Source organism: Dermacentor albipictus, chromosome 9 (assembly GCF_038994185.2).
Source record: "Dermacentor albipictus isolate Rhodes 1998 colony chromosome 9, USDA_Dalb.pri_finalv2, whole genome shotgun sequence".
In the NCBI taxonomy this organism is placed as follows: domain Eukaryota; kingdom Metazoa; phylum Arthropoda; class Arachnida; order Ixodida; family Ixodidae; genus Dermacentor; species Dermacentor albipictus.
Window position 1 is genome coordinate 62,732,686 of NC_091829.1, and position 24,129 is coordinate 62,756,814.

Genomic DNA, 24,129 nt, shown 5'->3' on the forward strand with positions numbered 1-24,129 from the left:
ATGCAACATGCATGCATCAACATGCAGCTGTAACATAAAATGTGTTATTCTGTGAGACGCGTTCACTGGAAAAAGATATAGAAGTACGCGGGTCAATACTATCATCTAAAACTATCTGAATCGTCCTGTAGTAGCCCGTAGGGATACGTTTGTCACATCAGACTAACAATTGTGCAGCTGTAACTAGAGTGCAGCGCCAGTCAAAAGAGATGCCTTTCGAGTGAACTAGAAACTGCACTTTAGAACTGCCATAGGTTCCACCTGAATATAACAATAAATAAAATATTCGCCATGGAAGAACATATATATTTAAGCGCCAAATGTTTTGAGTCTAATAAAGTCTCAGTGCTGTCATCAGTATAATAACAACAAAAATCTTCGGTATGAATACAAGAGCCAAAGAGCGAACCAAAACATAGCGTGTATTGTACAAAATGTAAGAGAAATAGATTTTCCCATGTCTGTGTCTATAATTGTAAAAGTTGTGTCTGAAAGGCAGCAATGCCTGGGGACCTCATATATTAGCAGAGGGTAGGTAATTATCAGTTGAAAGCAACACAGGGCCTCTTTTTATAAAGGGTTCCTCATGTGAGGTCCCCCTTCTATTCGCACTGCAGAATCATTAAAAGCATTGTTAGCTAAAGCTTGTTTAAAAGCTTGTTTAAAAATGCTTTCACAAACTAAACGAGGTGTCAAGGATCTTGTGCGAACATTCAACCTTCTAGTTACACAAGCACAAAGTTGCAGCCCATTAGGGTTTCTCTAGAAATGAGTTTGCTAAAGCTATGTTGGCCAACAACATTGTTTAGCAAATACTGAGCTGTAGCTTGGACCTGCTGTATACTTCGACATTGAAGCATGCGAAATTCTGCTGGAGAGGATGTTTTGTCACGTAATTTCGAAAAATCACGCGACCCCCTTACGGCTTGCATTTCACTCAGCGGTTTCAAACGTCAAAAGAAGCCCGTCTTTCCACACGACGCGTTCGGTTAGTCTCTCGCTCCTGCGGGAGAATGCCAGCGTTATTTTCCTGCATGGCTGCATGGTCACGTTCCTATGCAATACCCGTGGGCGATTTACTTCACCTGCGCACAAGTCACACTGTTACGACAGCCACGCGTATACGTCACGAGATGGGCAATCAGTTGAGATGCATCTCGAAATGACTCTCCACACAATTCGCACCTACTATTCTGGCACAGATGTGCGTCTAGGTTTTCTTTCTTTGCGGACAGAAATCCAAGTGCTTGCACTCAAGTAAAGCTCTTGCTTGGGCTAGTTGGTTCATGCTTGAAGTAGTAAAGGCAAGGCGCAGAAGACCAGGGCTTAGGAAGAAGAACACAAACGACAGGACCGGCGCCACTCACAACTAAGTTTATTTTCGCAACGAGCCTGCCCTATGTAGGTCATTCACGCCGAGTCACGCACAAAACTTTAGAAGTAAAAAAAAGCAATCTATCGACCATTCAGGAATGTTATCTGGCACAGCTATCGAATGAGCAAACAAAAGCCACAGGTGGATCAGCACAGGAGGCAATTGATCTAGTATAGTCTTTTTTCAAGCCAACGGGGACAAAAAACCAGAAATTAAAAGTACCGTCTACACTGCACTACCAACCAATCTATCCACAACATAACACACTTCAAACGCCTAAGGCCCAGTCAGTGATAAAACCCGCATGACTATGGGAATAATGACAAACGAATAACACGAAACTAACATGAAAAATGCGTCTAAGTACAGTGTCTGCGTCAAAACTACAATCTCTAATAGTCACCCACCTAAAAAATTGATAAAACATGGGACCTCCCTCCCTCCTTCCGCCCTCAGTTTGACAAAACTAAATTTTTGATGTATGGAAAAGACAGGTGTGAGCGGGAAATCGTGGAAGCCTTTTCCATCAAAAAAGAGGGAAACGCATGCGTCAGCAAGCCGTCCATTATGCTTAGTGACAAGGAGAAGACTTTTTTAGAAGGTTTCATTTAGCCCTCTTGTTAGAGTGATTTCATTTGGTTTTACCGTCTGTCTTCCTTTTATTTAACTAGTTTTTATTTATTTGATGCTCTTCTAGTGGCTCTTAAGCTTTTGTTGCTTTTTTTGACGCAGACGCTGTTCTTAGACCTTTGTCGTTCATCACTTCTGTCCATTTCATTGTTTGTCGCGTGGTTCTTTTTTCGCACGGTCACATGTTTTATCAATTGTTTAGGCGAGTGACTATTAGAGATTTTAGGTTTGACGCAGACACTGTACTTAGACGCATTTTTCATGTTATTTCCGTGTTATTAGTTGGTCATTATTCCCATAGTCATGCGGGTTTTATCACTGACTGGGCCTTAGGCGTTTGAAGTGTGTTATGTTGTGGATAGATTGGTTGGTAGTGAAGTGTAGACGGTACTTTTTATTTCTGGTTTTTTGTCCCCATTGGCTTTGAAAAAGACTATACTAGATCAATTGCCTCCTGTGCTGATCCACGTGTGGCTCTTGTTTGCTCATTCGATAGCTGTGCCAGATAACATTCCTGAATGGTCGATAGATTGCTGTTTTTTACTTCTAAAGTTTTGTGCGTGACTCGGCGTGAATGACCTACATAAGGCAGGCTTGTTGCGAAAATAAACTTAGTTGTGAGTGGCGCCGGTCCTGTCGTTTGTGTTCTTCTTCCTAAGTCCTGGTCTTCTGCGCTTTGCCTTTACTACTTCAAGCTTGCACTCGTACGGGATTTTACGCTAGTGAGTTTTTTTGCGGTGTGTTAGGAGGTCTTTGTTCCATTTAAAGGCGCAATTACACTTGTCGCACACGAAAGGTCTGTCGGTACTATGTGATTTCAGATGATTCTTAAGGTCCACATTGGTTTTGAATGATTTAGTACATTTTTGGCAGATATGGGGTTTCACTCCTGTGTGAATCAGCTGATGCCTACGGAAACTCCCCCTATGCGCGAATGATTTCTTGCATATTTCGCATTTGAAAGGTCTCTCGCCTGTATGCGTGCGGTAATGTTCAGTTAGATTAAAAGCTCCGCTTAGCAATTTACCACATGTTTCGCATTTGTGGCTCGACTTCTTGACACATGATTGATCACGTGCTCGGAAAGTGGGGGCTGTATCACCCGTGTGTTTGTTCGTTTGCCCGGGTAAGGTGTCCCGTCTGCTGGAAACCTTTCTACTGGCAACGCAGGACGCTTGCTGTTCCCTTTCTCCGGTTCCAGTAGCATTCCTGCACGGACACGGGCAAGTTAGCTCAAAATGGTCGACCCTTTCTATGGGACGACAAAAACACGTTTTGACCAATTGAGAGTTTGACAAACTAAACCACCCGTTAATGGTAAGGCGACTCGCTCAATTTTAGTGCTAAGTTGCTGCATTGGTATTTTTAGCGCTGGATGTGGGCTCTAGATTGTCAGAAATTGAACACTGGTGGTTTCGGTGGCCTATGGTGCTAAACTGCAAATTAAGAACTTTCCTCGTTCGAGATGCAAGCAGAACAGATGCCTTGCATTATCTAATACATCATGTGTATCCTACATGGAACCGATGCAGGAGAGTAGGAGTATCTGTCAGTGATAGTAAATAAAAAACTCGTATTAAAGTATTAAAAACACAACTCCGTCTTCAACACGCTCAAAAGGAGTATTCAGGCAAAAGTCCAGAAACGTACCCTCGGAAGTGAGACAGTTGGCATTGAAAAAGACTATTTTGCGTCGGCTAAAATACGTCTCCGTTTTATGGCGCAGCTCTTAATTATCCGCTCCAGCGGCGAGCGTCGGCGGCGTAACCGAGCGAACGAGCGGAACAGAGAAAGATGAAAGAGCGAAAGCAGCGCGGCAGGAGACGCGAGCATTGAACGGTCGAGAGGGGGAGCCCAACGATAGCTGCCCCTTCAGTGATATGAGTGCGGGAAACTGGTTTTATCCTGACCCGCACTACCACACCTTTCATGCTAGCATCTGGTCTCAGCCAGAGCGCTCATTTCGTACTATTGTCAATTCGCGTCCTCTCTCACTCCGGCTTAATTTGTTTTCTTTTGTTCGGTTGTCTTGATTTGCAATTGTTTCGCGATCGGGTTGTATACGCGACGTGAAATGCGTAGTATTTTATGTAAGCCAAGCAGCCCCAGCGATTACACTGGATCCTTCGATCAGTCATTCACAAAACCCGTCGCGCTTGACCTCTGCTATGTGACCTTATCGAAATTTTTGCCTCCGTATATCGAGAAATGAATACACGTACATAGCTGGTCTGAAATTTCGCATTATGGGCTATCCTAATGATTGGCGAATTTTTTAGGACGCGTTGTACGCTACGAAGGCTAAAAAAGTTCGGCAGCATGTTACACTCTTTTAGCACCTGAAAACTAAAGCCTGTTGCACCTGTGCTAATGCATAACGTTATACGATCGTACGGGCCAGGCCTAACGAGCCGCAGTATGAAGTGAGCGTACGGCACTGTAGGTAGACTACCTCAACGTCACATGCGACAACATAATGTAATACCTAAAGGTCATTTCGTTCTTCCTTTCATTGGCGCTAGTTCGTTCTTTGTTACGGCAATGTACTATTGTATACTTGTATTTATTATTGGTACTGTTGTTCACGTCACACATGCAAGGTTATGGTTTGGTTTAACCTGTGTGGTGTTACGCTGTACGTCTTTTTTAATCAAGCCAGCTTGGCCGGCATCAAGATCCGATTATTTCATAAAAAATGTAACTATCAATCTAATTTTGCTTTATTGGAGCAGTTAAATTCCGGCAAATGTATCCATCAACATTTCTATTTAGGTTTGCAAGTGGGAAAAATTATGAAATCACTAACTAAAACAAAATAAAAAGCATAGAACTTGCAATGGTACCTGCACGAAAAAGATATGTCGCAGTTATATTTGCTCCATCTCTTTGATAATCCCAGGTGAACAAGTTTCTTTCTATCCATTTGCAGTTTGCTGTAATCGATACATTGTGTTCGAGAACTGACGCATGACCCATACATATCCGCAGCATAGAAACTTTCATAGCGCTGTGTAATGCATGAATTTTGTGCAACTTACAGGTGTTATTTGGTGAAGTTGGCTGAATTAATTTTATTGCTGAGTTATAAAATTGTAATTTTGTTACTCGAGTTTCACAATGATTTCTCAAGTATATGAAAAATCGAAAATGCAATTCGATCAGTTAGGTCCATCTATAGTTATGGAATGTTTGAGCACTGATGAAATCGAGAAACGCAAGTTGACTTCAGGTTTACTATATATGTCTTGCTTTCTCACCGGACACAAAGAGGGAGGACTAATTGAAATCAAAGTGGGGTTGTCTCAGCTGCTCAGCTTGCTGCCACTTGGTTACACAAGCACTGCAACTTGGTGTCTTATCGGTATAAGACGCGCATGCACACTCTGACTAACGTATCACGTGTCAGAGTTGCGTATCGTACAAAGTGCGAGCTCCCTCTCAACAACATGCTCAAGCTGCTTAACGTAGTGCTATGTTATACTATTGAACCTGAGCCCTTTGGAATGTTATGATGGAGATAAATTATATCAAATATAAAAGTAAATCTACGTTTTACGTACTGAAACCGTGATCTTATTATAAGGCACGCCAGCGTGGTCGACTGCAGATTAACTTCGACCACTCTTCTTACTGCCGGCATTCCCATGCTGCATTGCCTTGGTAAACTTGGCTATAACCCGGTTTCATTTTACGAGCCTTGACTCCGATGAGCATCTTTCCTTCACAATCTTTATATATTCCATAATGGGGAGTGAGTAAGCAGGTTACAAATTTGCAAGTGTGCCGCACATAGCAGCGTGGCTGTGGTAGTCACTCCTTCTTACTCTGTCCATGTGTGGTCGCGCTGCTGCAACCATGTAGTATGTCAAAGCAGGCTGCGCCAGCCAAACACTCAAAAGTGCTGATGCATTCCCTATTTCAGCCATCACATATAGCCCTCCCAAGGAGAAATTACCGAGTGGAGGTCCGATTGTTCCCCAGGTAACCGCGTCTGTCTTCACCGAGTGTCTTTGCAATGGAACTTATCTAAATGTGAACTCACGTGGTGCCGTCTTCAAAACTGGCTGATGCATCCTCCATGCCAGCACGGCTTGTTCTGGGCCTTGGGTTTTCGACGCTGCTGATGGCCCCCAGGTGCCGGTAACTAGTGCTGCCATTGTCAGCAACACCTGCATGGAATTACAGTATAGTAAAGGATTGACGTAATAGTTCTGCGGAATCCCGCAAGGTGGAGCGAAGTAATTTTTATATATATATATACATACACATATATATATATATATATATATATATATATATATATATATATATATATATATATATCTATATATTATGGGGCTTTACGTGTCAAAACCACTTTCTGAATCTGAGGCACGCCGTAGTGGAGGACTCCGGAAATTTCGACCACCTGGGGTTCTTTCATCATCATCATCATCAGCCTGGTTACGCCCACTGCAGGGCAAAGGCCTCTCCCATATTTCTCCAACCACCCCGGTCATGTACTAATTGTGGCCATGCCGTCCCTGCAAACTTCTTAATCTCATCCGCCCACCTAACTTTCTGCCGTCCCCTGCTACGCTTCCCTTCCCTTGGAATCCAGTCCGTAACCCTTAATGACCATCGGTTATCTTCCCTCCTCATTACATCTCCTGCCCATGCCCATTTCTTTTTCTTGATTTCAACTAAGATGTCATTAACTCGTGTTTGTTCCCTCACCCAATCTGCTCTTTGCTTATCCCTTAACGTTACACCTATCATTCGTCTTTCCATAGCTCGTTGCGTCGTCCTCAATTTGAGTAGAACCCTTTTCGTAAGCCTCCAGGTTTCTGCCCCGTAGGTGAGTACTGGTAAGACACAGCTATTATAAACTTTTCTCTTGAGGGATAATGGCAACCTGCTGTTCATGATATGAGAATGCCTGCCCAACGCTCCCGAGCCCATTCTTATTCTTCTGATTATTTCTGTCTCATGATCCGGATCCGCAGTCACTACCTGCCCTAAGTAGATGTATTCCCTTACTACTTCCAGTGCCTCGCTGCCTATTGTAAACTGCTGTTCTCTTCCGAGACTGTTAAACATTACTTTAGTTTTCTGTAGATTAATTTTTAGACCCACTCTTCTGCTTTGCCTCTCCAGGTCAGTGAGCATGCATTGCAGTTGGTCCCCTGAGTTACTAAGCAAGGCAATATCATCAGCGAATCGCAAGTTACTAAGGTATTCTCCATTAACTTTAATCCCCATTTCTTCCCAATCAAGATCTCTGAATACCTCCTGTAAACACGCTGTGAATAGCATTGGAGAGATCATATCTCACTGCCTGACGCCTTTCTTTATTGGGATTTTGTTGCTTTCTTTATGGAGGACTACGGTGGCTGTGGAGCCGCTATAGATATTTTTCAGTATTTTTACATATGGCTCGTCTACACCCTGATTCCGTAATTCCTCGATGACTGCTGAGGTTTCGACAGAATCAAATGCTTTCTCGTAATCAATGAAAGCTATATATAAGGGTTGGTTATTTTCCGCACATTTCTCTATTACCTGATTGATAGTGTGAATATGATCTATTGTTGAGTAGCCTGTACGGAATACTGCCTGGTCCTTTGCTTGACAGAAGTCTAAGGTGTTCCTGATTCTATTTGCGATTACCTTAGTAAATAATTTGTAGGCAACGGACAGTAAGCTGATCGGTCTATAATTTTTCAAGTCTTTGGCGTCCCCTTTCTTATTGATTAGGATTATGCTAGCGTTTTTCCAAGATTCCGGTACGCTTGACGTTATGAGGCATTGCGTAAACAGGGTGGCCAGTTTCTCTAGAACAATCTGCCCACCATCCTTCAACAAATCTGCTGTTACCTGATCCTCCCCAGCTGCCTTCCCCCTTTGCATATCTCCCAAGGCTTTCTTTACTTCTTCCGGCGTTACCTGTGGGATTTCGAATTCCTCTCGATTATTTTCTCTTACATTATCATCGTGGGTGGCACTGGTACTGTATAAATCTCGATAGAACTCCTCAGCCACTTGCACTATCTCATCCATATTAGTTATAATATTGCCGGCTTTGTCTCTTGACGCATACATGTGATTCTTGCCAATGCCTAGTTTCTTCTTCACTGTTTTTAGGCTTCCTCCGTTCCTGAGAGCATGTTCAATTCTATCCATATTATACTTCCTTATGTCAGCCGTCTTACGCTTGTTGATTAACTTCGAAAGTTCTGCCAGTTCTACTCTAGCTGTAGGGTTAGAGGCTTTCATACATTGGCGTTTCTTGATCAGATCTTTCGTCTCCTGCGAGAGTTTACTGGTATCCTGCCTAACGGAGTTACCACCGACTTCCATTGCACACTCCTTAATGATGTCCACAAGATTTTCGTTCATTGCTTCAACACTAAGGTCCTCTTCCTGAGTTAAAGCCGAATACCTGTTCTGTAGCTTGATCTGGAATTCCTCTATTTTCCCTCTTACCGCTAACTCATTGATCGGCTTTTTATGTACCAGTTTCTTCTGTTCCCTTCTCAGGTCTAGGCTAATTCGAGTTCTTACCATCCTGTGGTCACTGCAGCGCACCTTGCCGAGCACGTCCACATCTTGTATGATGCCAGGGTTAGCGCAGAGTATGAAGTCTATTTCATTTCTAGTCTCGCCGTTCGGGCCCCTCCACGTCCACTTTCGTTATCCCGCTTGCGGAAGAAGGTATCCATTATCCTCATATTATTCTGTTCCGCAAACTCTACTAATAACTCCCCCCTGATATTCCTAGTGCCTATGCCATATTACCCCACTGCCTTGTCTCCAGCCTGCTTTTTGCCTACCTTGGCATTAAAGTCACCCATTAGCATAGTGTATTTAGTTTTCACTCTACCCATCGCCGATTCCACGTCTTCATAGAAGCTTTCGACTTCCTGGTCATCATGACTGGATGTAGGGGCGTAGACCTGTACAATCTTCATTTTGTACCTCTTATTAAGTTTCACAAGACCTGCTACCCTTTCGTTAATGCTATAGAATTCCTGTATGTTACCAGCTATACTCTTATTAATAAGGAATCCGACGCCTAGTTCCCTTCTATCTGCTAAGCCCCGGTAGCACAGGAAGTGCCCGCTTTTTAGCACTGTATATGCTTCTTTTGGCCTCCTAACTTCACTGAGCCCAATTATATCCCATTTACTGCCCTCTAATTCCTCCAATAGCACTGCTAGACTCGCCTCACTAGATAACGTTCTAGCGTTAAACGTTGCCAGGTTCATATTCCAATGGCGGCCGGTCCGGACAGGCTGCCATTGGGGTTCTTTAACTTGCACCTAAATCTAAGTATAGGGGTGTTTTCGCATTTCGCCCCCATCGATATGCGGCCGCCGTGGCCGGGATTTGATCCCGCGACCTCGTGCTCAGCAGCCCAACACCATAGTTACTGAGCAACCACAGCGGGTGAGGGAAGTAATTCAAAAAAGGGATAACGAGACTTGCACCCAAACGTAACTAACGGCTGCAAAGGAAACCCATAAGGGTTCCTCAGAAGAAAAGCTTCGAACTGGAAGAAAAAGTCGTCCTGGTCGGGGACTTGAACCCGGGTCTACCGCTCTACCATCTGAGCTAACCTGGCGGCTAGCACGTAGCAGGGCGAAGTGGAATGTATGAATTCAGAAGCATAGACAAGGTATTGACGTAATAGTTATGCGGAATTCCGCAATATAGAGAAGTAATAACATTTTTTAGAATTATTTACAATTTAAAATATGAATTATTTATTTTCGTTGAATTTCGAAGCACCTAATTATGTTTGGGTGGATGTTTCATGATCCCTTTAATATAGTAAATAGGTATTTATTATAGTACTTATTATATTTCTTGATTAAATATTTATAATAGTATTATAGGTGCTTATTCGCCGTAGTGCAACAGCAATTCTTAGCAAATGAACATTTCATTCTGATATGTGGTGCAAGGCAAGAAGCTTTTTTTTGGGGGGGGGGGGGAACCTTACTGCATAGCTTCCGTACGGGGTGCTTTTTCTTTCTGCAACTATGTCTTGAATGCATGCAAGAACTTCATGGCCTTGGGCGAATTGAGCACGATCATGATTGTGCACCCTTGTTGGATTCTTCTGAAGACTATCCTGTTTTATCTCATACCGTGGCCAAACACCACACTGGTCAAACTTAAAAACGACATGTCGGGTATTTTTCGTCGAACCCTTCGTGCAATATATTTGCTGTATTATGCAATAATAAGCACCTTAGATGTTTCACGAAGTTCTTCCTTATTGTTCATCTATTACGAGCAATAGATATAGCCCCACGCAGATAAGGACAAAGAAAAAAGTGAGAGGATGCATTTCTACCGAGGGAATTTAAATTCTTGTTTCATGCATGCCCTAAATAATTGACCTATGAGAGATACATGCGCAAGACCAGGACGTATTCGCATTTCAGAAACTGTTAATCCGAAGCCCATTTGCGAATTCCCGTATCTGAAGTTCCTAAGAAGGCATGATCTGTAAGCTGTACATGTTTAGCAGCTCTCTACAAAAGTGAAAACGGCTGTACTCCCCTATGTCCCTTGTGTAGGCCATAGATAGAATATCACAGAAATAAAAAAAAAAGATTGTGGAATGCGCATACGTAAGATTCATGTTGCAGACAGCACATCAGCTTTGAAGGCAATGCAGAAAATCTGCTTCATGAGGAAAGCTATATAACTATGCAGCGGAAAGCCTCAATGCGCGTTAAAAGCGTGGACTGTATGGACAGCACTGCAAGGATTGTAGCTAGGTGCGCATCTTCCCTATAACTGCGCTGACATTGTGTGACATTAAAAAAAAAGATGAATGTGAGAGACTTCATAGGGCGGAAACTACGGCAGGATCCTCGCCGAGATGACCATCGATGCTACTGAATTTAGCATTAAAACTGCCGGGATACGCCGTATTGTTGAACACACCTTTCTTTAGAATATGAAATGGGGGTGGGGAAGCGAGTTGGCTAAGCATGTTTATGGCATTGTTACACTCACATGCCTGAGTCTCTGCGCCTTCGTACGTTTCATAAAACATTAAACACGGATTTCAAACCACCAGAACTAGAGATTTGACTTTCGTCATCTTTGAGTTCGAATGAACTACACTTTGATAGCACAGGCGTAACTTAAGCAACTCATTTTTAGTGTCTGGCATTCTCAAATTTATAACTCGTGCCGTTAAAGTTCCAACGTTCGTCAGTCAGGCCTACGAAAGAGATTGCAGATACTGGCAGAACGGATAATGGTTGATGTATAAAAAGAACGCTAATCACTTAACAAAAGTCAACATTCAGTTTGGAAGGCCGGTGTCTCATAATGGCATAGGTTTTCTCGTTAACAAAGCGTTACAACTTTGAAGTAGTGGCACACTCATTGTAAATCGTTGCCTACTCTGGCTGTTACTCTGTCAGTACGAATAATCTTAATGTTTCCGAAGCGTATAGTTGGGTTACTATGTAAATATTTGTGGCGACAGAGCGCAAAACACTACCCAACATTTTTGTGTCGTTTTGCGTTACATTTTCATTATTCTGTTTAACCTCTTTCATGCTGCGTCTTTGACTTGGATTGCTTGGTGTGAAAGAAGCAAGAGCTTCATTATAAACTGTTTTAGGTTGCCCCGAGTTGCCTACTGTTACTACTACTGTCGGCCGCAACTGATACATCGGCTGCTCGTAACCTGTTTACTTGAACAATTATCGCACTGTGCCGAAAATGTGACAGCACCGTTACGACCCTCCAGTATATGGACCTGAAGCGCCGCTATAATTGAACGTGAGACTGAAATTCGTATCAAAACATTTTTTTGTCTAAGTTTGATCGGTTCAAGAGAAAAATTGTCTTGATGGTAGTATGACAAAACCACCGAGATTCTAGCTTGGCAAATAAAATGGTAGAGCAATCGTCATGCGCCGATTTCAATTACGAGTGAATTGATCACGCCATGCAATGCAGTACGGTCTCGGCTTCAGACACGACCATCAAGGAGCGTGCCTTTGCTGTCGACCAATATAACTCGTTAAAAAAATGGAACTGCACATCTGTATGAATTTGTACGTATTCAGTTACGCACAGATTTCTTAGTAAGGGCAGTTATAAGCCCTCCCATGCAGGAACCGTCTTGGCGGTGCTGCTAAAGTGCGTCCTCGTACGCAATAAATGCACCGCTGCCATGGTAACTGTAGATGCTATCTCCTATGTTCGTTGTGAAGTGTCATCGCAAGTTGCACCGGTAGCGAATGGCCATCGTCTACGTACCATCGACGTTGCAAGTTTCTTCGGTAATCGCCGCGGTTTGCGTGTTCCCCTGGTAACACCAGGCGTCCTCATAAAGCCTGCAATTATGGTCACATAGTTACCACTGTGACCAAAAAGGTTGGCAATGTTTTAATAAAGGAAAGTTGGGAAAGAGCAAAGTACTGCTTTGTAAATGCGCGAGTTGCAATGTTTCGTTCTCCTTAAAGGCACGCTATGCTGGCTAGCATTGAACGAATGGCACGCTCGGGGCAACGAGTTGTGCAGAGCACTGATCCACCATAGTCGAAACGACACCTTCCCTGGCACGAACGCTGTCAGCTGAAGCGTTAAAGGGCTTACAACGGGTAGGATGCCTCCGCATATTGTTTGCTATATAAAATGCGTACTCCACTTGCCGCAGTAACATAATATTAAAGAAAATTTCGTAATGAAACCGTTGCTCTAAAACTTTTTTTTCAATAATGAAACACGCTGAAACAAAAATGCCACTATGCGGATACTTTCTGCAATTAGGATGCCAAGGAGCGCCTATTTTAGAGAAATTCTTCTTTGTACCCACCTTTCATGATTCGGCTTCCGCATGGTGAATGTCGCTTTTTCACGCCAATTACATGCATGACTCACGTATCCAGGAGCTATGAGGAATACATCGTATTTTAACCTTAATTTAATCCCTAATTTTAACACTTACGAACAAAATGACGAGTTTCAATGAAATATTGCTGGACTAGAATGCAGCTAATAAATGTTTTCAAGCAATGCGAAGTTTGCTTGCATGTCACTCGTGGAGCCTACCACGGAATTCTTTAATGGATACAGTTTATTGTGAGAACAACATGAAAAATATCCTAAGACAGATACAATGCTGAGCACGAAAATAGCTGAAATGCAACGTGCTGCTGCATTTGCTCACAAATGCAACAGGGCACCGTAGAATACCACGACTTTCCACTTGTACATCGCTGTAGTATAAGGTCGCCCCAGTTCTGGAAAACCTCTGGAAAAAAAAAACATTTAGAACCCAGTAAGCTAAATTTAAGTTGTCAAAAACATTAAAACTGAACCACATCTTCATTTGCCTCGCAACTCCATTGCGCGTTTGGGGGATAGCCCTTAAACAACACATGTAAACAGAAAAGCAAACGTTTTAAAGCAAGTTCTGTATTTTCATGTACCGGGCTTAATATTTAGAGAATAGGATTGTGCGGCCAGTACCTACTAGGTAAAAATTTTTGTTTTAATTGGCAAATGACAGCATTGTGGGGCACTTTGACCAGTTGTCTTGAAAGCACGGTTCGGCACAGCAAGTGCTTACTGAGGTTAAGCTAATTCGGAGGTTTTTAGTGCAAGAGCCACGACTTCATAAAACGCATGCCACAGTAGTAAATGCAGCTTAAATTTTCACCACCATAGCCTCTGCAACGAGCACACAAATGCAAGTGAACAGCGGCCATCTTGCAGGGTAGTTTCATTGATATTCGGCTGTCGCACCTGGGATTGAACATGGGACTTCGAGCTATATAGCCTGCCGTGGTGGGTGTCCAGCGTAGTATTGATACATGAACGAAACATAGTATCTTAGTTAAGTAGGCTTGCTTAATGTTCTGAAAAATCTTATCCCGAGCGCTAAACAGCTGGCTTTGCGCTGAACATGGCAATATTTTCGCACCGCCGTTGCATCGTCGCGTCTTGATCTAAGAAAGCCCCCGATTTCAAATTCCAGCTGGGTGTCAAAAATACCCCTTTTAGGTGTGAACAAATGTACAGATAATAAAGCCTATTATATGGGTCGTGTCCAAGGGTAAAAATATTGAATGAAAAATGGACAAGCGGCAAAGCTCACGTTGTGTGGGCACCCAAAGTAGATGAAGCGTCTTGGGTACCGTCACAGCTTGTAAATGCGTTGCTTCGTCCGTCATACTAAACACAGGAGGCGTGTATTCATAGCTGTTTTCTTGAGCCGTGCATGATGTCTCGATGTCCCATAAGTGGCGTGTATTGTATACTGCGCGTTGTTGGATCACCGCGCATGCGCTTCTTAACGCCAAGAAAGAACTAATAAAAACTAATAAAATGTTTGCCAATTCGGAATTTTTGTCAATTCGGAATTCGAAAAACGAGACGTTTCAGTCCGCCACTAGCTTGAGGCTAATGTGGAAATTTTTGAACGTCAGCAAAGGCGCCCCGATGACCCGTGCTATCTATCCTCTAAATCATCTAACCAAACTGAATCTCCCTTACTACGAAAAAAAGTAAACTTATCGGATGGTATCGTTACTTTTATGTTCCTCTCAAAGTGAAGTGCACGTACTTTTGGGAAAAAATTGTTGCACGTTTAAGCACTCGTGGAAGCGCAGGAGGTATAACAACTACGTTAACCCTAACTACCGTATGATTGCCAGGTATATGGTGTTGGTCTACTGAGCACGAGGTTGCGCCATCGAATCCCGCATAAGGCGGCTGCAGTTCGATGGGTACAAAATGCGCTAAACCCGTGTGCTTAGATTTTGGTGCACGTTAAAGAATCCCAGTTGGTCTGAGTTTCCGGAATCCTCCACTACCGTGTGCCTCATAATCAGAAGTTGGTCTTGGCGGCTGAAACCCCAGAATCTTTTTGATTGCCAGATGCAGCAATTCTGCTTAGTGCTGTGACACTCTCTGGCTCAGTAGAAATGAAGCAGGTAGTTCTTATCACCCTACGAGTGCATTGCGCTCGCTTTTTTATGTTGCCCACAAATTACAGTACTGTCGTCGCTAATACCTAGCAATACAGAAGTGCAACTGCTTCGCACTAGCCGTGGTTTTTTGGATGCGAACTCTCATGCGTCATGCATAGACGTAGCTCAGTCACACACAGCACACCGGGGAACTATATTGTGTGATTGCTCCAAAGTCGTCAACTGTGTTTCACGCCCAGCACGACGAGTACTGCTGTCGTTAAACACAATACGCTGCTGCCTACGCCGCAGCTCATAGATTCGTGTTTTACAGGCTTTTATCAAATATTGATGACAAAGAACCAAGTTGGAAACATTTATAACATTTGCGAGTATGGAGCCACAACTAATAAGGGGCGCGAGCAGAAACAAGCAGAGTCAGCAGTCGAGTCAGTTTTCCCTGCGCTGTCGCCGTGAGCGCATTCACGCCCATGGATTCGAAATCATTTGAATTGCAAGGGGAACAGTTGCCATTTACAAGTGCTTCCATTGCTTCATTAAACTTTTTGCGTAACGAAGGCTTCCGCCACTGTAAACACGAATGAATATTGAGAACGAACGGTGGAAAGTTAAGACGTCGATGATTTTTGAGCCTGGTATACATCATGCAGTCTTTAGTGTGTTATCTGTATTTGCTGTAGTTGCGCCAGTTGAAAATACATTGCACTGATCTTCGCCAGGCGATTTGAACACGCGAATGGCTCAGACAACATAAATTTAAGAAGTAAATTTTGTCTATTTTATTGCTTAAGTAAGAGTGAATAGTCTCGCCAACCGGGTGACTGCAGCGCAGGAGCAAAAGCAGCCTCTCAGAAGGGTAGCAGTCTGCATGCGCAATGCACTGACGTTACATAGAAAGCCCACATATGCTAATTAGGTGAAGCAAGCGTAGTGCAGCAATTGATTTCTTCAAGAAAACAAACAGGTGGTTTTGTTGGTACTGGATAACTTCTGGCAAAGTGCGAAAAGGCACGTAAGAAAACAGAAGTGAAGCATTGAGCCCTTGTTCACTTCTATTGTCATACGTGCCATCTTGTGCTTCGTCTCAAGTAATTATTTCTGGGTACTACCAGACTTCTTCGCCCGCATCAAAATGCAGGCGCTGTGGTGGGAATTTAATCCCACGACTTCGTGCTTAGCAACCGAACACCAAAGCTACAACCAGCCACGGCAGGTCGCAGCACTTTTGGACTAAGTTTCTAATAAGTTCTTTGACACCTAAATTGTGTACGAGTCTGCTTACATTCCTCCGCAATATTGGTGTGTACATATTGCAGAAGACAGTTGTACTGCGTGTCTAATATAAGACAGCTAACTTAGCTTACAGAGTCTTTTTCGTTCCATATGACGCAGGGTTACTGTTGGATACACGGCTCGAAGTGAACCGGTGGTGCTGTTCGGCTAGGAATCGCGTTCAGCGCCCTTCTTGAAAGCGGTGATTTAGCAAAGCCTTGCCTTGATTGACAGTCTATAAATGCCACGTGCCTAGAAGTTGATGAGCTCTTCTTGGATGGCGGAGCAACGCAGGCTGCACCCGCCGAAGGGGCTGTTTGCCCAACATTAGCCACACCCTTCGTGATCGAGTTTGCTGCGGCACTAGCCATCTACACACCGCATCAGTATACCGCACGGTACGCTTGAGGCGTATTCACGTGACTTTGAATCCTCTTCACGCATCTTTGGAGTAGACGCCTTCTTGTGCTCTTACACTTATGATCTATTTTTCTATTTTGTATGTGGGATAAAATCGAGAGTGAGCGCCCGGTCGCCATCGCACTTTGCTCAATGGCTGGGTTCCATTATGTCGAGATACAATTCGAAGTGCGAGCTCACCTCGCGGTGTTTTCTGTAGTGGACGATACTTTCTCGATGCCAGCGTGGCTCGTACTGGGCCTGGAGTGATCGGCACTGGCGGAGGACACCAAAGGCGCGAGACTGGTGCTCCCGCTGTCAGTGGCATCTGCATGGCCCGAAAAAAACATCAGAAGGTTTCACTCGTCGCTGTGCAGAGGTCATTGAAAGAGCATGGAAAATAAATGTTGGCATGCAAAACGTTTTAGTTGGGCTTTAGGGGTAGGGAAGGCTGGCTGCTGTGTTGGCGTATGCAGCGCGCTCTTTATTTCCGAAATTCTGGAATTCTGTGCTCAGTGCAAACAAGAGGTTTGCATTGGCGTAACAGACAAGCACGGGGAAAATTACAGAATGTTTATTATTCTAAAAATAAATACTCGGTTTTAATAAAGAAGAACGGAAAACGACCGTGTTTTAGGGAGACGACAAGTCATTACATTTTAGTGGGCTAGAAAAGTCAAATCATTGTTTCCAATTTCCAGCAAGAGGCGTGTTCCATGCTTCAGTAAGGTCACAATGAAACGTATATTAAATTCAATAAACAGGCTTTGGCACACAACAAACTTGCCTTTACCAAGAAGGGCAAGTTCTCTTTATTGTTAAACTGCTTAGTTAGTAACGCACAAAAGGAAGCTTCAGCGCGGGGGCTTCTGTCTAAGTACCTGGAAGCAGAGAAATTGTTTTTCTCGGTCGAGCTTGGACCATCATTGATACAGGTAATGGAATGTGAAAGAAAATAATGAAATCTTGTGTCTGCCATAAACTAACCTATTGTTCAGACAGTGCAGGTCTTTATAAAGAGCATTGAACGCGACAAAATTGTGCGAATGAATATCAAGCTTGCAACTCTGTAATTGTGCAATAAATACGATATCATAATTCTGGAAAGTAAATCGACTGATGCCCGTAAACTGACAAAAATGACATGCAGTGGCCTGATGGTTACCTGAAAGTTAAAAATAGGTCTTATGAAAAACGCTCGGAAACATTTGTCATTTCTGTAAATTGTTACTTCATAAATTAAACATGGCCGCTTTAGATATCCTAAACCATGCGGTTAACGGGACTGCGAGATTTGTTATAGGATTACTGTTACTAAATTGCTGACATTGTGTTTTAAATATTTATAAACTTGCCAATTTCTGGAAATTTCGGCATACCATACCAAATAGATAATTCCGTGACTACAGTCACTAGAACATTCTCAAACGCAACGAACATTGTTTATGTCAGTCTAAGAGCTGCCTCTCAAACCATTTCTGCATTTTAAATGTTGAGTATGAAATTCTGAAATGTCCCAGAGATGAAGCTTCTGATTCAAATGAAAATTGTTTCGAAAGCTTGGCTGGTGCAGCGAAAGCACGGCTGCCTAATGATGCCACCAACCGCCATGTTGACACTCTCATTACTATTGAACTCCAATAGCTACTACCTTGTATAGGTGAACGGGTTGTATGCAAAATGGCACCTGCCGGTTCTGCATATTATGTACTCATTTGAAGCAGTAGACGGCTTGATCGGGTCGTGGACGGAGGAAAAGGTGACAGAACAAGTGTAAAAACTGCGGTGGTAAAAATGGTGTCTTCTCGTCTCGTCCCTTGTCTATATTTTGCGCTGTTACTAGCAGGATTACCCGTGATGTCGAGCTAAGCAGCGCAACAACCCAGCCAATGGGCGACTGCTGCAAGTGTGTGATGCGGTGGTCAAATAATAATATAATAATATTCGGGGTTTTACGTGCCAAAACCACTTTCTGATTATGAGGGACGCCGTAGTGGAGGACTCCGGAAATTTTGACCACATGGGGTTCTTTAACGTGCATCTAAATCTAAGCACACTGGTGTTTTTGCATTTCGCCCCCATCGAAATGCGGCCACCGTGGCCGGGATTCGATCCCGCGACCTCGTGCTCAGCAGCCCAACACCACAGCCACTGAGCAACCACGGCGGGTGCGGTGGTCAAACGCGATATATATATATATATATATATATATATATATATATATATATATATATATATATATATATATATATATTTGCTTCCTGTAGGGGCACTTTTTATTACGATGACCATAAACACCGCAGCTACGCTGCCTGTAACTTATCCTCGAAATAAAACGCCCACTTCGGTGGGGGAACATCTGCGTGCCACGTTGTTTCTGCGGCTTAAGATATCCAACGAAATTTTCACAAGCGGGAATACTCACGGGGTGTAATCGTCGGAAGTGCCTAAAGCACCCTCGCCGCCTTCACGGCTTGTACCCGCGGTTGCTTCGTCCATGAAGGCAAACGCGGGGTGCGTGTGTCCTCCATTTCCTTGTTCAGCCATGCCTGATGCTCATGCTCCGGAGTACTAGCGTCTTTCTGAGGCTGAAAGTTGTTGAATGATCGCGCATGCGCATTCTGCACCAGGGATGAAAGAGAACCGATAAAACGTTGGGCATTTGGGCAACTCGAAGGCAACGTAAAACCTATCTGTAAAATAGAGACGATAGAGTGCGCCACTATGTCGACGCTAAAGTGCTAATATTCTAACACTAGAAAAGGCGCTTCAGTGACCCGTGCTGCACTGACACTCAATCATCAAAGGAAATTTAAGTAAAGCCATCGTCCTGCCAAAAGCTGTAGACAGGAACATGGGATTATTACTGTTTCTTTCTTTCAGGAGTAGTGCTAAGGCTTCCCCGGGAGATCATGGCAGTCGTGGCGCACGTAGTGGATACATAGAATGCACCAAAGCCAACACGATGTTTGTCGGAGGGTGACTCAGAAAGACTTTTCCCCTTTATTTTATGCCAAATTACACCGCTAAGTGTGAACACAACACCTGTGAAGTCAACAATGGGGTTAGCCCTGGGTGTGTAGCTATTCGAGCGCCGATTGGCCTTAGACATCTAAGGCACGTATAAGTGACGTCAGCGCTCTCTTTTAGCACAGGCTCACTTCTGCTCGCTTCAGGGTGTTTTTTGTTGTACAGAGATCCTTCACGTAATGCTACAGGATGGTTTCTTGCCAAAATGCCTCATCGAAAAAATATTTGCCACCCAACCGAGTTCGAGGAACATAACCGTAAGTCCGAGCAATAAAAACAGCGCTAAACGACAGGACGAGTGAAGGGGCACTCCTCGGTCTCATAAGCACCTTCTTCCATTTTCATCCGCGCACTCAAAGATAGTCAAGCGCGGTATAGCAAGTTCCTGCATGAAGGCGGCCCTCATCCGGTCATGCGACCACCAAGTGGATGTAAGCTTCGAAAAGCAAGTAGCCAGACTGAAGCTCGCAGGGTTCTCGGTACCACTTTTGACCAGCATCGCCGAAAGCCTCGTAGCGAACCTTAAAGGAAAGCAGTCGGCAGCTGCCCTGTCCGAGAATCGCTCACGGCAAGTGGTTGCGGTAATACCGTATGTTCACCAGGTTGCGCACAACCTCAAAAAAGTTGTCAGTAGGGCAGGTGTCAGGTTGCTGTTTACTGCCAAAAATAAGTTAGGTAGCCTGTGCCACCAAGTTAACAGGGTAAGCAATAACAACAAAAAAAGTTGTAAAAAACAGCACAGACAGAGGTTTGTTGCTGACTGTTGTCACTGTGTGGTATACAAGATCCCTCTTTCATGCAAGCGTTTTTATATCGGCCAAACGGGGCGTTGCATCAACGACCGCATGCGTGAGCACTTCAACAAATTTCAAAAACGGGCAAAAGATAGTCAGTTGTCGCTACATTGCAATGAATGCGGGTGCAAGCCATCCTTCGAAGGTGTAACATATTTGTCAAAATATCGTGATGACCGCGCACGCCTTATATCCGAAGCCTTCCACATTCACGTCAGTGGTAATGCATGTGTAAGCCTCCCGTCCATTTCTCTGCTTCCAAAGGAGATTGCCTTCTTATCACATTAATTGCATTCCCCCTGCGCATGCCCTATCCTGTAGATTCGGTAGTTTCAGATAGCGGCGGAGCATATATATGCTGACTGACGGAATAAAACACACTTTGGTTGTTAGTCAGCGCCGTTGTCTGTGCCCCTTCACTCGTCCTTTCGTTTAGCGCTGTTTTTACTGCTCGGAATCATGAACCAACCAGCCCAAATGCGTACTCTTTTGCAGTTTATAACCGTAAGCATCCCTAGGCCGCTTGCAGGATTGCGGCTCCAACACCACAGACCCCTCATGCCTCCTTGCCGGGGGGGGGGGGAGGGGTGAGGGTGAAATTTGACTGTAGGACCAGCACTTTACGATGGCCAGGCCTAAGCCTGCCATAAGGGGACGTCGAGAGCTTGCCTCGCCGCCGTCTCACGGGCGTGCTGGGTCGCCCAAGTTTGGTCGTCGAGGGTGAAGCTTCGCAGAGCCCCATGCAACCTCGACGAGAGGGTCATGGTGTTAATGTGTGTGTACTGTACTAGGCACTCCCACAGCATATGCGGAAGTGTAGGCGGCTGAATACCACAGTACCAGCAGTTCAGGGTAGTGTAAACGTCTGGGAATATAAGGCGAAGGCAGGCGGATGAAGGGTACGTGTTTATTTGTAGCAGAGGCAAGGTCTTTCGTCCAGCTGAATTTGGGGTGACATGTGAGAAGGTTTGGCGACTAAAGTAAATTACCTTAACAAGATCATTATAGGTGGTCAGATTGTTTCTGGTGTCCAACTCGTCTCAAGTGACTCCAGCGTGGTTGACTAGGCCTCCTGCAATGGAGTGGGCGACCTGGTGGAGATTGGGGAGGTGTTGGTGGACAGGGCCTGCATGGGCCGGGATGCATGTAAGGGGGATCATGCAGTATGTAGAGTTTGGTGCCTGGCACAGGATGCGAAGAGCATGGGGGGAAATACGGCCTTTTCAGAAGTTAGTGACGACTAAGCGAGGGTCACACATGATGGTGTGACAGGTGGGATCTAGAGTGGCCAGGGTGATGGCCACTTCTTCAGCTGTCTTGCCGCCCTGGAACGAAAATTATTTACCGAACGTAAACGATAGATGCCCCGAACGAGCAAGCGACGTTACTTCACCATAATAAAATAATTCATCTAAAGAAGCACTGTGCAGTTTCTGCTGCAGATGTGACCAGCTGGCACCGCCTTAGAGCGGTCACCGTTTTCGCTCCAGAAAGTAATATGGGTTGTGGCTGCCAGAATTTCCTTCTTCTAGTACGAAAAGCCCTGCCGTCAATTTGCATCGTCATCCACGTGGCACTGCTGCGTGAATTGCAAAAATCTTGTGCAAAGAATGGTAGTTTCCCATGCGTTTGCGTAGCCACATTATTCTACTAGACAATCATAATCTCTCCATATTATCAGAGGGACGTCCTGAACGGAATGGCAAAATCTTGATACCTGAACCATGCAGACAGGACCTAATTTCTCAACGGTATGTTGCGGTACAAGTTTTATGCTTGACAGACACAGCTGCCGTAGGAAGAAAATATTTAAAATACGTGCACGCGTATCACGGGCAAGAGCAGGAATTTCTTGCGGCAATTAGAGCCGATAGTTCATCGAAGTTGAATACGTGCGCGAAATCTGTACATCAGACTCGCGAAGTGAATCTACAGGCACATTTAGCCAGCATTGCTCAATCAGGCCGTTTTGCGTTAAGAACCAAACCATTATTTTTGCCTCAGTAAATGCCCTCTTTGGTGAGACAGTTTTCGGAGTTCGCTCAGGGGACGAGCTTGCTCGGGTTGTATAGCAAGGTGCTGTATATTCGTGTTGATTCATTGTAAGGTAGCTAAAACAACAAAATACACCTCTTGAAAACGTTGTCCTTCTAGTAAACTTCGTCCTTACCTGCTCAATGACGCCTTTCGCCTCCTTGTCAAATGATGCGCCTTTCCAGGAAGAGGTTACCTTTTAGGCATAGCATGCGTTCTCTGAAGTATATAAACGTAAACTAAGTTTTCCTTTTTTCACCTGTGTGTGCCTCAAATAGGGGCGTTTTATTTAGATTCATGTTCTGCCACAAAAATTACTATGTTTAAAATTTAAGCTGAAGCCCTCCGCGCCGTTGTAAGTTAAAACCTGAAAGTATTTGGCGCTGCGAAGGCACATACGGGTAGAGGGCGACAAAAGTGATCTTCGCTAAAGATTTGTTTTCACGGTGGTAGCAAATCTTTATCGGAAGCAGTCTACGTTGTTGTGCCTACACGATGTTAAAAGTAAGTAAAATTAAGGGAAAGAAAATTATGCTCATCCAGTACACAAGCTGGCATTGTGTAAGCACAGGTGTGTACATGGAGAAGTATAAGACTCCAATTACAGGTGTAAGGTTGACTGTGTTTTTCTCGGTTCATGCTTGGGCTCATGGCGTATTGGAAACTGCACTGCGCATGCGTGCGAAGCGACGTGAAACACGCGCCCATGCGGTAACACAGCAGCAGCTGCAATCAACAACAATGTCCGGGATAGTTCGCCTAAAAAGCTTCACTTTAAAAACAAGAAGACCACAATTGCATGGACTCACCCTGAACCGTCTTTCGTTGTGGTTTAGTCTTCGTGAATGCCTACTTGGCCAGTGCTTGGACTTATACTACTGCTCCTGGAAATGTGAGACGCGTTTTTCTTGTTTCTGTGCTTATCCATGTTCTACGTTACGAATGAAGAACACGTGCCAAGCCGTGGACGATGAAGCCAGGATGCTATCCTAGGGAGCGATGACGCCTTATTCGTAAATTGTTTCACACTCAGCACCAGTGAAGTGGGTTGAAACATAACGGGATGAAATATATTAACAAGCTCTGACATGCTGTTCAAAAAATGCCCGAAGGATCAAATCTGGCTAGTTCGCCTGTCCGACGACGCCGTCAAGACTCAAGGTCTAGCCACCAGCTAAGGAAGGGAGGCTCCGGTGGGGCTCGCCTCCCGGTCACCTCTCTGCCTTGACCCAAGCGAACTGGACCGTGAATAATGTTTTCCCTCTCTCTAGCATCCTGATTCAATTGCAGGGTGCACGAACGATTGATTAAACGCTTTAGTTGATTAATGCGCAAGTAACCCATTTAAAAGGCGGCGAAATAAACGTGCCGGAGACAACAGAAGTGTTCTTCGAAGATGAAAGAAGCTGTAATAGAGCTTAAGGGAAACTTAACAATTGTTGAATTTTCGGTATTGAGCTACACACATGCTCGAAGTTTTCACCAAGAGTATATGTGTGGCCTTTAGGCTCCTGCCTCGGTCATTCACCGGGGTCTTCGGATGAGTTTCCTGCCATTGTAAGCTTCTTATACCATACCAGACTTGCATCTCTTGTGTGCAGGACCTTATGCCAGAAAGAAACTGCCCCAGCTTGTTCTGCAG

At 44.3% G+C, this 24,129-nt stretch overlaps 1 protein-coding gene across 3 annotated transcripts in view; it reads right to left on the reverse strand.

Annotated features, from left to right (window-relative positions):
• LOC139050028 (zinc finger protein 235-like) overlaps positions 1–23,396 on the reverse strand; it is a 40,167-nt gene extending 16,771 nt beyond the window's left edge. Inside the window, exons 1-7 of one of the 3 annotated variants that reach the window (XM_070526160.1) lie at positions 23,297–23,391; positions 19,055–19,250; positions 16,831–16,957; positions 13,194–13,277; positions 12,281–12,357; positions 6,048–6,174; positions 1,841–3,214 (exon numbers count right to left, since the gene is read on the reverse strand). In XM_070526160.1, coding sequence (XP_070382261.1) covers positions 3,021–3,214; positions 6,048–6,174; positions 12,281–12,357; positions 13,194–13,277; positions 16,831–16,957 — 609 coding nt within the window. In that variant the 5' untranslated portion in view covers positions 19,055–19,250; positions 23,297–23,391 and the 3' untranslated portion in view covers positions 1,841–3,020. Of the gene's footprint in view, positions 1–1,840; positions 3,215–6,047; positions 6,175–12,280; positions 12,358–13,193; positions 13,278–16,830; positions 16,958–19,054; positions 19,251–23,296 lie in introns of those variants that run through there. The other 2 variants (XM_070526157.1, XM_070526158.1) reach the window with 2 other exon arrangements.
• Between the last annotated feature and the right edge of the window lie 733 nt (positions 23,397–24,129).